Below are 12,011 nucleotides of genomic sequence, written 5' to 3'. Positions count from 1 at the left end.
TGTGATATACAAAGTTAGGTTACAGCTGAAGGAATGAGAAACACAAGAAAGGAAAGTATTCCTTCAGACACATAATTCTTTTTTCTTTTTTTTTGTCCAACCTTTGACTGTTTGCAGAAACTTGAGGCAGCATACTTAGCACTCAGGATAAAAGAAAAGTTTCTCATCTCAAGAAACTAAAAAAAGAGGATCATATCTGTATAGTAGGGGGTCATCATTTGTTTAAAGAATGAAATGTTTTTGTAGACTCAAGCAATTATTTTGTGGCACAGGTTGTGCATGATATTGATATCTAGCCATGCTGTTAATTATACATGATAATTTCCTGGCAATATTCTGTAACAATTGTTATGATTACACTTTCTGTTTAAAGTACAGATTCTAGTACTATTTTGGGGTGAGTCCCACCCGGAATTCAAACCGATACCTGTGATGAGGTGCTTCACGCTGGCAGTGTGGGTTCTAATCCCCGATGGGACTCAACCCTCAAAAGTACAAAAATCTGTACTTTAATCAGAAAGCGTTATCCCAAATATTACATTTGTTACATTTTACCTCTTTCTAAATGGCGTTGTGTATTCATAGCTTTCGGCCATGGGAGCCGTGTCAATTTACACTTGTCAGAGGGGTACACAAAGTATGTGATCTAGTCTACCAGTTGTCAGACTTTCTTTTTTTGTGGGAGCCTCGGTGGCTAAGTTGACTAGATTGCTGACTTTGTGTGCTGGCCATTAGGAGCCTCACTCTGGGAGTGCTGGTTTCAATCCCGAACGGGACTCAACCCAAAACAGGTTCCATAATCTGTACTTCACTAAGAAAGTGTTATTCCAAAAAAAACATTTGTTACATTTGACCACTTTCTAAATGGCATTGTGTATTTGTTGTGTAAGTTAATCATTATGTCAGACTAAATAACTTGTGTGACCACTGACGAAATTGGTAAAATTTAATGAGCCAAACGTGCAGGACAAACAGGAGTCTGGACAAACCCTGCCATCATTCGTCACCACTCGCCCCTTTCCGTCACCTGCAAGAAGACTCGTCCCCCTATCGATGAATGTTATGTGCGAAAATACGACAAACCAATCAGAATGCGTGTATGATTTCAAGTTCTTCGTCAAAGAATCCCTCTGAAACAATTTTTGATTTAACATATGTCTTACATCTAAAAATATACCCAAGAGACAGTTAAACGTGGTCAATCATACTGTATAATTCTGCATGTCCCGATGTGCTTTAAATTGGATCTAAAAAAATTATAATATATGGGGAAATATATGTGAACCATCATGCAACGAGTTGACAATTGTTTTAGGTATGCCCATTTGCGCTAAGACGGAACCCGGTCACTAAAATGGCCATGAGAGGGGCACGAGTCTCTATTCGGCTTGTCCCGGAATAACACGAGTTGATTACGAATGACCCTGCCATATGTATCCATATTTTGAATCTAGGTCATTCCAAGCATCCATTTGGTATATGACTTCAGTGTACCTTTATTTAAGATGTAAATATATTTTGAGTAAAGCTGAGAAAAGTGGAAAATGTATATAATCATATTTTTTCTAAGATTCTTTGTACTTTTGATAATCACTGTTAGAAGGTTGTGGTGTATTGTATGATTAGATGTTTATGTCATTGTTGACTCCTGCCAAAAGTTTGCCATGTTTTTTAATGGAATGTATGATTGTGACTACATGTATATCTTTATCGATGGTGCCTCCTACTCCAGAGTATCGGGTTGGTCTTGAAATCATTGTTTTTGTTGAAACTGATTTTTTTACCCATGAATAAGGAAACAGTTCAAACATTTACGTTTTTGAATTCCTACCCTACCATGTGAATGAGTGTGTATGGTTTTACGACGCTTTTAGCAATACTCCAGCAATATCACGGTAGGGGACACCAGAAATGGGCTTCACACATTGTACCCATGTCAGATTTGAACCCGGGTCTCGGTGTGACAAGCAAATGCTTTAAACACTAGGCTACCAGACCGCCCTCCTACCATGTGACCTGGAAGGAGTATGCAGTAACAGGTATTAACAAGTTATACAGATTTGCAGATTGTATGTCCACTTATCCAGAGTAACTGAATAATCAGATAGTTTCTACGTACCGTGGTGAGTATTTGCCAAGTGCTGCCTGTGTCCCTTGTGTTGCAGTGTTAACTGACACTATGTGTCAGTCTATACATCCGTCTTGAGTATCAGAGGGAAGAAATGTTAACACAGGCACATTTTCTGTTTCTTTATGCCCTTATGAATATTCATAATGGATCAAAATGCAAAGCAAGGATACATGAACATGTTTGAAATTTGATGTCAGTGATTGTTGATTGTGAAGAGGATGGAAATAAGTGTAAAATTGGTAAGAAAATTCAGGTTATATGCAAATGCAAGTAGATAGAGAGTCAAAATTAAAAAAGAACACTCCTTAGGAGTATGATTGATATAAGTATTCAATCTGACAACACTTCTTAGGAGTATGATTGATATAAGTCTTCAATCTGACAACACTTTTTACACACAAGAATCATAAGTTGAAGGGGAAAATGGTCTGGATTTGTAAACAAGTTAATATTTGAAGTAATAAGGAATAATTGGGAAAGGGCGGTACTAAGGAATTCATCATTGTTAGATTGTTATGATTATGATGAAGTCAGTGTTTGGTTTGGTTAAAGCATCAAAGGTCCTGTGGAGAGCTGGCTTTGTTCAGTTCCGGCAGTGTTACACTTTTGCTGTGTTCAGTGCCCGATTCATTTACAATACCAGATGTTAAAAAAATGCTATTGTTACACATACTGTTTTTATATTAAACATGATTGAAAATAAATAGAGTCTGTCATTGTCTTTGTTTATATATGAGGGGTGATAGATGAGTTCTGAGCCTCACATGGAATGGCTTGACTGAAAGACATTTTTCAAAATAATCCCCTTCCACATTGATACACTTTTGTGAAGATGTTGAAGGGATTTGATCCCAGTTTTGTAGGAAACTTCTCTGGTTAGTCGTTCATGTTTGGGAACAGATGGAAGTCCTAAGCAACACTCATAAATTGTTTGTTTGTTTGTTGGTTAACTCCCCACTCAGCAATATTCCAGCTATATGATGGTAGTTGGCAAATAATCAAGTCTAGCCCAGAAAATCCAGTGATTGACATCATGAGCATCGATACACGCAATTGGGGTAGTTGGTCGCCTCTAACAACAACAAGCATAGTCACCTTTTACGTTGCTGAATACCTATTCTACCCCGGATCTTCATCGGTCCTCATAAACTGTAGTCATGGCAATGACTGATTTATGCACTGGTGCTTTGTCCTGGTTGAAGAGCATCCTGTGATTGCCTCCAAAGTGCAGCATGATATGTTCCATTTATTGTCTGGCCTTTTGAAATCACAGGGGCCCCCAATCACAGGGGCCATAACCTTTCCAGCTGATGGGATTTTATCTTCTTCGGTGGTGGTGATATCAACTTCCACTGTATGATTGTTGTTTGGACTCAAGTCACAAATCATTGTAAGAACCTTTCTGGGTCAGTTTCAAACAGAGCTAGATTAGTGTCAGTTTAATTAGAAACACTGTGTTAGTGTCCTGTGTAACAACGTAACAAGAAGAGAACATTGCATCAGTGTTATTCGTGCCCTGTGACACTGAGACATTGTCTGTGTAACTAGTGTCCTATCTGACACTGAGATTGTGTCAGCTTAGTGAGTGTACTGTGTGACACTTTGATAGTAACCTGCAAAGAACCTTTCTGGATCAGTTTCAAACAGAGCTAGATTAGTGTTTAATTAGAGACACCCTCAGTGTTATTAGTACCCTGTGACACTGAGACACTATAATTAGTGTCATATCTGACACAGTGTCAGTGTAATTCGTGTCCTGTGTGACACCAAGAGAACACAGTGAGTGTAATTCGTGTCCTGTGTAACACCAAGAGAACACTGTGTCAGTGTAATTCGTGTCCTGTGTGACATCGAGACACTGTCAGTGTATTTAGTGCCTTTTGTGACACTGAGGGAATTCAGCGTCACTGTAATTAGTACACTTTAATAATGACCCATGAAGATCCAGTTAGAATTGGTCTTCAGCAACCCATGCTTGTCGTAACCGGCAACTAATAGGGTCAGATGGTCAGGCTCGCTGACTTCGTTGATGCATGTCATAGTTTCCAGATTAATGCACGTGATGTCAATCACTGGATTGGTCCAGACTCGATTATCTACAGACTGCCAATATATAGCTTGAAAATTGCTGTGTGCAGCATTAAGCAATAAACAATAATAACTTTGTGTTTTGTGTGACATTGAGAAAGTGTATATAGTTCCCTGTGTGATACAGAAAATGTCGTGTCAGTGTAATTAATGCCCTGCGTGACACTGAGAGAACATCCACGTCCCATATCGGTTGACAATTGTGATCTACATATGCACAGTTCCTGTCAGCATGGCTGATCGCAGAAGTAGGCAGGATGAGGATTGCCCTTTACTTCATGGCCTCTAAGTTGGGAAGTTGTAATTTGTGTTCACTTAGCTGGGTAAGTGTATTTTGCGTTAACACTACATTTTGACATTCAGCGGTTTGTAAGTTATGGCTTGTAAATTATGGACCAGACACAAAACCGGTGATTGAAAGCATGAATAAAGCCCCATACAGTTGGGGTATGATGACATACAGTCACCAAGCCTGAGACCCGTGAAGATTCCGGGGTAGAATAGGTCTTCAGCAACCCATGCTTGCCGTAAAAGGCGACTAACGGGATCGGGTGTTCAGGCTCGCTGACTTGGTTGATGCATGTCATCGATCCCAATTGTGTGGATCGATGCTCATGATGTCAATCACTGGCTTGTCTGGTCCAGACTCGATTATTTACAGACCGCCGTCATATAGCTGTAATATTGCTGAGTGCGGCGTTAAACAAAAACCAACCAACCAATCAACCAACCAAGCCTGACCACCATTAATCGCCTCTAACAACTACAAGTTGCTGGGGACAGCTTCTAAACGGGTTTCAATGAGCTAATATCGCTGAGTAATTTCTACTGTTTGTAGATTTGTATTCTCCTCGATATAAAGTCATGGGGCCACCCGTTCTTACCTTGACCTAAGGAATTCACCAATTCAATTTGAAACATTTGTTGTTTTGCATACAACATTTTTACCCTAACCAAACGCTATTTCCCGAAACTGTCTTTAAATAAGTTTAATCAATTACTGCTACACCAACATTTCTACATAACCGGAATTAATAAAACAGCCGTCGTATTTCCATCTAGCATGTGTTTACTTTAAGGAAACCTTTCAGAGAACTCTGGGATATACCTTTTTATGCAACTGAATCGTTTCATTGAGGGCTGATTTAAGATGTCAAGGCATCCGACTGGAGGTTCCTTGGACTTTCCTCAGTGACAGAGCAACTGCAGCAACACGGCCTTTGTCCTGAGCAAAGGTCATGCTGACAGCATTGACAGTCTTGAGAATGGCAGTTGGAACATGATACTCTATTGTTGCCCAGAGTCTCTGGGTGTCATTGTTGCTCGGGTTGTGGAGTAAGTAGTACGAGTGCAGCGTAATTCCGTTGATGGTCATTGAAGCCGGAATACAATTGGCAGCATGATCTAGGATACTTACTGAAATGCGAAGTCTAGCAACCATAATGTGTTGAAGATCGCTGCTGTCGAGCATGATATTCATGTGAGCTGTTTTCTTGTCAATTTTAACCAGCATGTTGTCTCCATAATGCACACTTTCATAGACCAAAGGCACATGAGTAAACGTGTAGCCTGTGGGAAACTGTAGGAAGCATGTGGCTTCTGGAGGGACAGTCACCCGATTTCCCTTGACATGGACAGGTACTTCCTTATCCAGTTGAGTGGCCTTTCTGTTGTTGAGATACAAACAGGTTGATGTCCCTTGGGTCAAGGTTTCCCATCCTTTGTCAAAAGCTAATGTGACATAAACTTGTGCTGTGTCATAGTTGTGTAGCAGAATGGTTAGCATTTTGGAAGTTGTCTCCACAAGGACATGACTCTGTAATTGCCGCTCTGCCTGGTGGAACTGACTCTCGGATCTGAGAAACTTCATAGTGCTGGTGAGGTTCTCCCACAAGTGGAAGGCCAGAGCGATGTCTCTCTCGTTGTTGTGTTTGTCCAGGATGCTGTAGTTGATGCTTTCTTGTCCTTTTCTATCTGTGTAATTGAGAAGGAAGGACACGGCTCTCTCCACCACGTATCGAAGCTCAAGAAAGGTGAATATATTCGAGTTGTGAAGGTTGATGTAGGCCCAGTCCAGAAAGGTCGATGGTTTCTGGACATCGATGCCCGTGACTGTTGATAGACCATGAGCTGAGAATATGACTGGAATATCTTTCCCTGTTCTCATATTAGCGTACGTTTCCACCATGTCCACTGTTCCAACCAGCCGAGCCTCATTCGGGCCGTAAAAGTGATGCCTGTTACCCTGAACGCTAAAGTGATTGAAAGGATGGAATGAAAAAAAGTCCAGTAGGCCAAGAGACATGTTCATGAATTGAGTAATCGTGCTCCATTTATTGAAGTCCCATTTATCCATTGTAGTTATTCCAGCTGTAAGGGCAGGTCCGCCTATGCTTACATCCGGGTGTACGGCTTTTACCTTCTTGGCAACAAGCTCGAATACATTCACTATGGTTGTCCAATTGACGTCCAATTTCGCCAGAGTGTTTGGCTCATTGATTGGTTCAAAATAGGGAGGGACGGCGCCATTGGACCCGTTGTGTATTGCCTGGACGAACAGAGAAATTGTTTCTGCTGCAGCATCAAGATTGTTTGGAAAATTGCCTTTATGTTCAGATGTGTCCATCCAGTGAGGCCATTGGTAACCTATGGAAGAAATATGTTTAATGTTTATAAACGTCATGAGTTTATTCACTATCAAATGTTGATAATACCAGATGTTCACCAGTAGCATCCGTCACAAACACACGCAAAGGCAAGACAGTTGATTTACTGAAAAACATAGGAATACATGGTACAAATAAAAAAAGGGAACAGCATCGGAAATATGTTTTTCTGCTGAGTATGTCCTCCACATATCTACCATGAAACGTTTTAAAGACATCGTTTAGGCCTTGAATGTTGTAACCTTGTACAATCAACTTTTTGGCAAGAGTCATGTGACATTCTCTTGATAGAAAGATCATCCTTAATAGTAGATTATAGTAAGATTAAGTCTGTTGAAAATATGAACATGTATAGTGTGATGATAGCCAAAGTACAATATATTATGTCACTGATGTAAAAGAGGTCGTACAATCTTCTGGTTATGAAAGGGTTTTCTCTCTTCTATTAGCACCACATTAAAAAAAGCAAAACTATATCCAGCTCTTTTAATTGGTGGTAAACGAGTCAAGGTTGAACAAACTTACCATCTCAGGATTTACACACATTTTTGTCAACAGTTGAAGCCTGTTGTGTGAGCAAAGTAGTATCAAACACATTTTGTACAAGGAATGTCAACCTTGAGATATGTGATTTTCCTTTAGCTTACCTTTCAGTTCAAGCATGATTGGTCTGTGTTTTCCATATCCATTCAAATTGTTGAGATATTTCTCCACCAAATTGTGTTGAAACTGGGGGTCTTGGAAGAAGGCGGGATTCGGGTAACCAGTTCGTTTTGGATCCTCCGTCACCTAGGAGGAACGTTAGCTATAACACAGTTTAACTACTCGGGAAAACGACAGCTCAATTATGAAAGAGTAAATTTAGTGTAAGCCTGCGCTCATTTTAGAAAGATTCACGATACAATAATTAACTGAGTCTGTTTCTTATCACGGATTTAATACAGACATATTTGAAGACACGCACCTTGTCAAAATAGCCTAAATCTGAATTGAGCCATCTTCCAGTGCGAGCTCCAGTTTTCTTCACGTAGGGTAAAATCCCGGGATTGTCCAGCCCCATTTTACCATTCCACCTATCAGGGTCGAAGTTGGTTCTTCCTCCCTGTACTAGATACTCTGGGTAAATGGTCACTGTGTATCCCAACACGCATGACAGGGAACAGAGTGCAAGCACAGTGGATAGCAACATGTTCATCCAGCTGGTAGTTCTATCGTCTTGTATCAGTGACTTGTTATGTCCTGTTTGTATCGGGCTGGTGTTCTGTCACACCTGGGTTTACCTTCAGCCTTATATGCTTCAAAACATTTGCATTGTCGCGATAAGACATAAACTTGATTTAGAAAAACAATTGAATCCCAGACAGGGCTCCATGGGCTTGTCAAAGCCATATGATTCAAAGAATGTAATTCTCAGACGATAGGAAGATAACATAATCTAAATATTATTATAGGTGAAAGGTTGGAATTTCACTGGGAAGTTAAAATACCTATCCGATGATGCACCTTGAAAGTGTACCCCTATCAGAAAGTATGAGACTTACTGTACAATTTCTGATAGTATGGTTCCAGTATTGAAATAATGCGATAAAGCACTTTTCATAATCATAAGAAATCTTTACTTTTGTTTACTTTCTTGTCCATTGTTCAATTCTGACTATGTTATGAGCATGTTTTTACGTGTTTATATTTTTTTAATTTGAAGTTTACACGACATACGGCGTTTGGATTGGACGAGAGGTCGATCAAGTGACCGCGAAATTGACTTTCATAAGTTATATGAACGACATAATTTGACGTCCATACGTTTTTCACGAGGCCATGTTCTTGAAATGACGTCAAAACTGACGGACAACATCCTCATTCCTGGGGGAACCCCTGGCCATATAAGGCGCCGCGATTCGCTGTGCAGAGTTGCGTCACTTGGGCATGCCAGAAACCTATGGTTGTGGGTTCGAGTCCCGGTTCGCCCCGATTATGTTTTAGGTTTGTCAGCACCATACCCGTGCTCGTGGGTTTCACCAAAGTGGTAAACGTCTGAGACCTGAATCACTCCGGGCTTTCCTCCCACATTAAGCTGACACGTCGTGATATAACTGGAATGATGTTAAAAGCGGCGTTAAACCCAACTCACTCACTCTCTCACATACAGAAGCGTTGTTTAATCTTGAACTCACGAATATCCTCGCTACGACCCATATCAGTGAACGAAAGGAAGAAATGCACATCCGAACTTTGGTAGAATCGTCTTGATCCGTGTCTGGACTACAGTGACAGTCAACAGCAATCTATGAATTAACCTTAGTGTCTATTTGACACATCTTTAATCACCTTTCAATGATCAGCCAATTGATCATTGATAACTAACACATGTAACCACCACAGGTTCACGAACAACTTCCGAAATCTCGCCTGTCGTGTCGGCCATTTTGACGTCTTGTACTTGATGTAAATGTATTACGACGCGCTGTCATTGTGACTGACTCACTGAGGTATTTCTTAACATACCTTTCTCATCTAATGATGATATTATTCAAATACACGTGTTGTGTCAGATGTTTCTGAAGAGCAAGTTGTGCTCATGTCACCTTTCCTTTTGAGGAACTATTTGTTTTCCGTGATACAGCTAGTTGTTGTAAGGCTGTCAGTGTAAACATCAAGTCACACGTATTAAATAAAATTGTGTATAGATCAAGGCCTACATCCTTTGAGGTAAGAAAATTGTGATAAAAAAATTTAAGAACAGACTTTTACTTTGTGTGAGTTCATTTGAGTGAGAACGTCGTCGCAAGATCTGTGTCATACAGTTTGGCCCTCACTCTATGAAGTACACAAAGTGAAAGTCAATTCTTTGATAAGTGATGACACTGTGATGTGTCCTCAAAGAGATGAGCGTATCCTGCCCAACCAGTGGCACCTGCCACAGGGTGTATTGAGTGAAAATATGGAGGTTGTCATCCACACTATTCCTTGCTAGCAACTGATTTGTAACATGAAATAAAATATACATGTAACGATTTGGTTACGTGCATGATGTTAAAGCTGTATGATTATGTTTTTTGTATGCTTACACAGATTCTAGGAAGAATTCCGGCAAAATGATCATGTCGTCGTGTAGGTTATCTCAGGAAACATAAAGTTGTGCAATTGAAAAGTTGGAGACTGATCTGTATCTGCAATGGTAAATGTGCATGCGCATGCTCCTGATGACCCACATGACTATCGACCAATAGATTAAACGGATAGGACACTATTGGGATGATTTAAAGTGTCGGCTTATATAATTGTCAGTGATATATGGAATCAAAACATCAAAACCTTTGGGTTTTCGTTTTTGTCATGTGAAAGAACAAACAGTGTGGGAGTGACCAACTAGTGGACCAAACTGTTCACTAGTTTCACTATTAACGGTAACAACAGATGTTTGAGAAACGGATGAACTATACAGTTGGCCCTAGAATGTTCTACGTCCAGGAAATAGTGTGAATTTTTCAACACAATCCACTTTTAGGTCCATACTCTTCTGAAAACGATGCTGAAATGCCTGGATCCCACGAGTGTAGAATGCCTCCTTCTGGAGGTGTAAGGTGTCATGACGTCATCATGACAATGGAATTGTGCACCTGGCATTGTCCTTGTGGCACAATATACCTTCAGAGAGTTTTCCGCGACGTTTAGCCTTGATTTTCTCACGTAGATACATAAGCGGATTAGCATAGTATAGGCCATTAATGGTCTAGCCTTTCCTTGGAATCCCAGAAAACCGAAGACATCACTTTGTCACCATGTGGGTCATACACTACTTTCTTCGGAGTAGGATATGTTAGATGTTTCAACTGCTTTTACTGTTGTTTAGTCTCTGACTGAATCCAAGACTCATCCATGGTTACACATTGCTCAGCTAATCAGCTGGGTCAGTTTTAAACCAACATAAATTCTCGAGAGATGATGAAGATGGTGCATTCTTTATCAGGAATCAGAAGCCTTTGAATCCCATGTGCTGAAATCCCGTCATGCCCTGTTCATTCCTTAAAATGTTCCCACGTTATTCATGAGAGATGCCTATGGTATTGGATCTGTGATGTGTGTGGAGTCGTCAGACATAATCGTATGTAATTGATCAACATTTTCCTTTGTGATGGCAGTTGAAGATCTTCCTGATCTTTCGAGGCTTTCTTTTTCATTCTTGAGCTCCGTTGCCAAAATCTTAACAGTGGCAAAAGATGGGAGACCTTCCCCTAAGATTGACACTATGTCCTCACGAGTGAGTGAGTTGGGTTTAACGCCACTTTTAACAGTATTCCAGTTATATCGCGGCGTGTCAGCTTAATATGAGAGGAAAGCACGAAGTGATGCAGGTCTCAGACGTTTACCACTTCGGCGAAACCCACGAGCACGGGTATGGTGCTGACAAACCTAAAACACAATCGGGGCGAACCGGGACTCGAACCCATAATCATAGGTTTCTGGCATGCTCATGTGACGCAACTCTGCACAGCGAATCGCGGCGCCTTAGACGACTGGGCCGTCCGTGCCTCCTGTCCTTACGACTGGTTGTTAGAATTAGCCTTTTAGGTTGGAGATACTTAATGACAGCACAGTAGTCAATTTTTTCCATTTTCATTAACAGAGAATACTAGTCATTTGTATGACACCGAAAGAGCATCCGTGTCCCTATTACTCAAACTGATTCGGGGCGGTCGGGTAGCCTAGTGGTTAAAGCGTTCGCTCGTCACGCCGAAGACCCGGGTTCGATTCCCGACATGGGTACAATGTGTGAAGCCCATTTCTGGTGTCCCCCGCAGTGATAATGCTGGAATATTGCTAAAAGTGGCATAAAACCATACTCACTCTCAAGTGATTCACAATTGTGAGCTACTTCAGGACAGTTCGTGTCTGCATGACTGATCATAAAAGTAGGCAGGGGTGAATCAGTGAGTATGGTTTTACACCATTTTTAGCAATATTCCAGCAATATCACTTCACACATTATATCTATGTGGGGGATCGAACCCGGGTCTTCAAAGTGACCATTACAGAAGTAGACAGGATGGGGATTACCCTTTACATCAGGTTGTAATTCGTTTTCACTTAGATGCGTAAATGCATTTTGCACCAGCTCTGCATTT

At 40.8% G+C, this 12,011-nt stretch overlaps 1 protein-coding gene across 1 annotated transcript; it reads right to left on the bottom strand.

Moving 5' to 3' along the window:
* Positions 1-5,203: 5,203 nt before the first annotated feature.
* Positions 5,204-8,160, bottom strand: LOC139468376 (uncharacterized). The gene is made up of 3 exons (XM_071250305.1): positions 7,850-8,160; positions 7,533-7,674; positions 5,204-6,865 (listed from the first exon to the last, which is right to left on the bottom strand). The coding sequence occupies exons 1-3, from the start codon at positions 8,078-8,080 to the stop codon at positions 5,373-5,375; spliced, it is 1,866 nt and encodes a 621-aa protein (XP_071106406.1). The 5' UTR covers positions 8,081-8,160; the 3' UTR covers positions 5,204-5,372.
* Positions 8,161-12,011: the final 3,851 nt, after the last annotated feature.

The sequence above is a fragment of the Haliotis cracherodii genome, unplaced genomic scaffold (genome assembly GCF_022045235.1).
Source record: "Haliotis cracherodii isolate W230 unplaced genomic scaffold, xgHalCrac1.p SCAF_1, whole genome shotgun sequence".
Lineage (NCBI taxonomy): Eukaryota > Metazoa > Mollusca > Gastropoda > Lepetellida > Haliotidae > Haliotis > Haliotis cracherodii.
This window is presented reverse-complemented; position numbering and strand designations above follow the sequence as displayed.

Bases quoted from the DNA above. Each gene is read 5' to 3' on its own strand.
- LOC139468376 (XM_071250305.1), bottom strand. From the start codon at position 8,080: ATGAACATGTTGCTATCCACTGTGCTTGCACTCTGTTCCCTGTCATGC. The intron at 7,675-7,849 runs GTGCGTGTCTTC...CGTTCCTCCTAG, and splicing joins ATTTAGGCTATTTTGACAAG to GTGACGGAGGATCCAAAACG. The intron at 6,866-7,532 runs GTAAGCTAAAGG...TTTCTTCCATAG, and splicing joins AATCATGCTTGAACTGAAAG to GTTACCAATGGCCTCACTGG.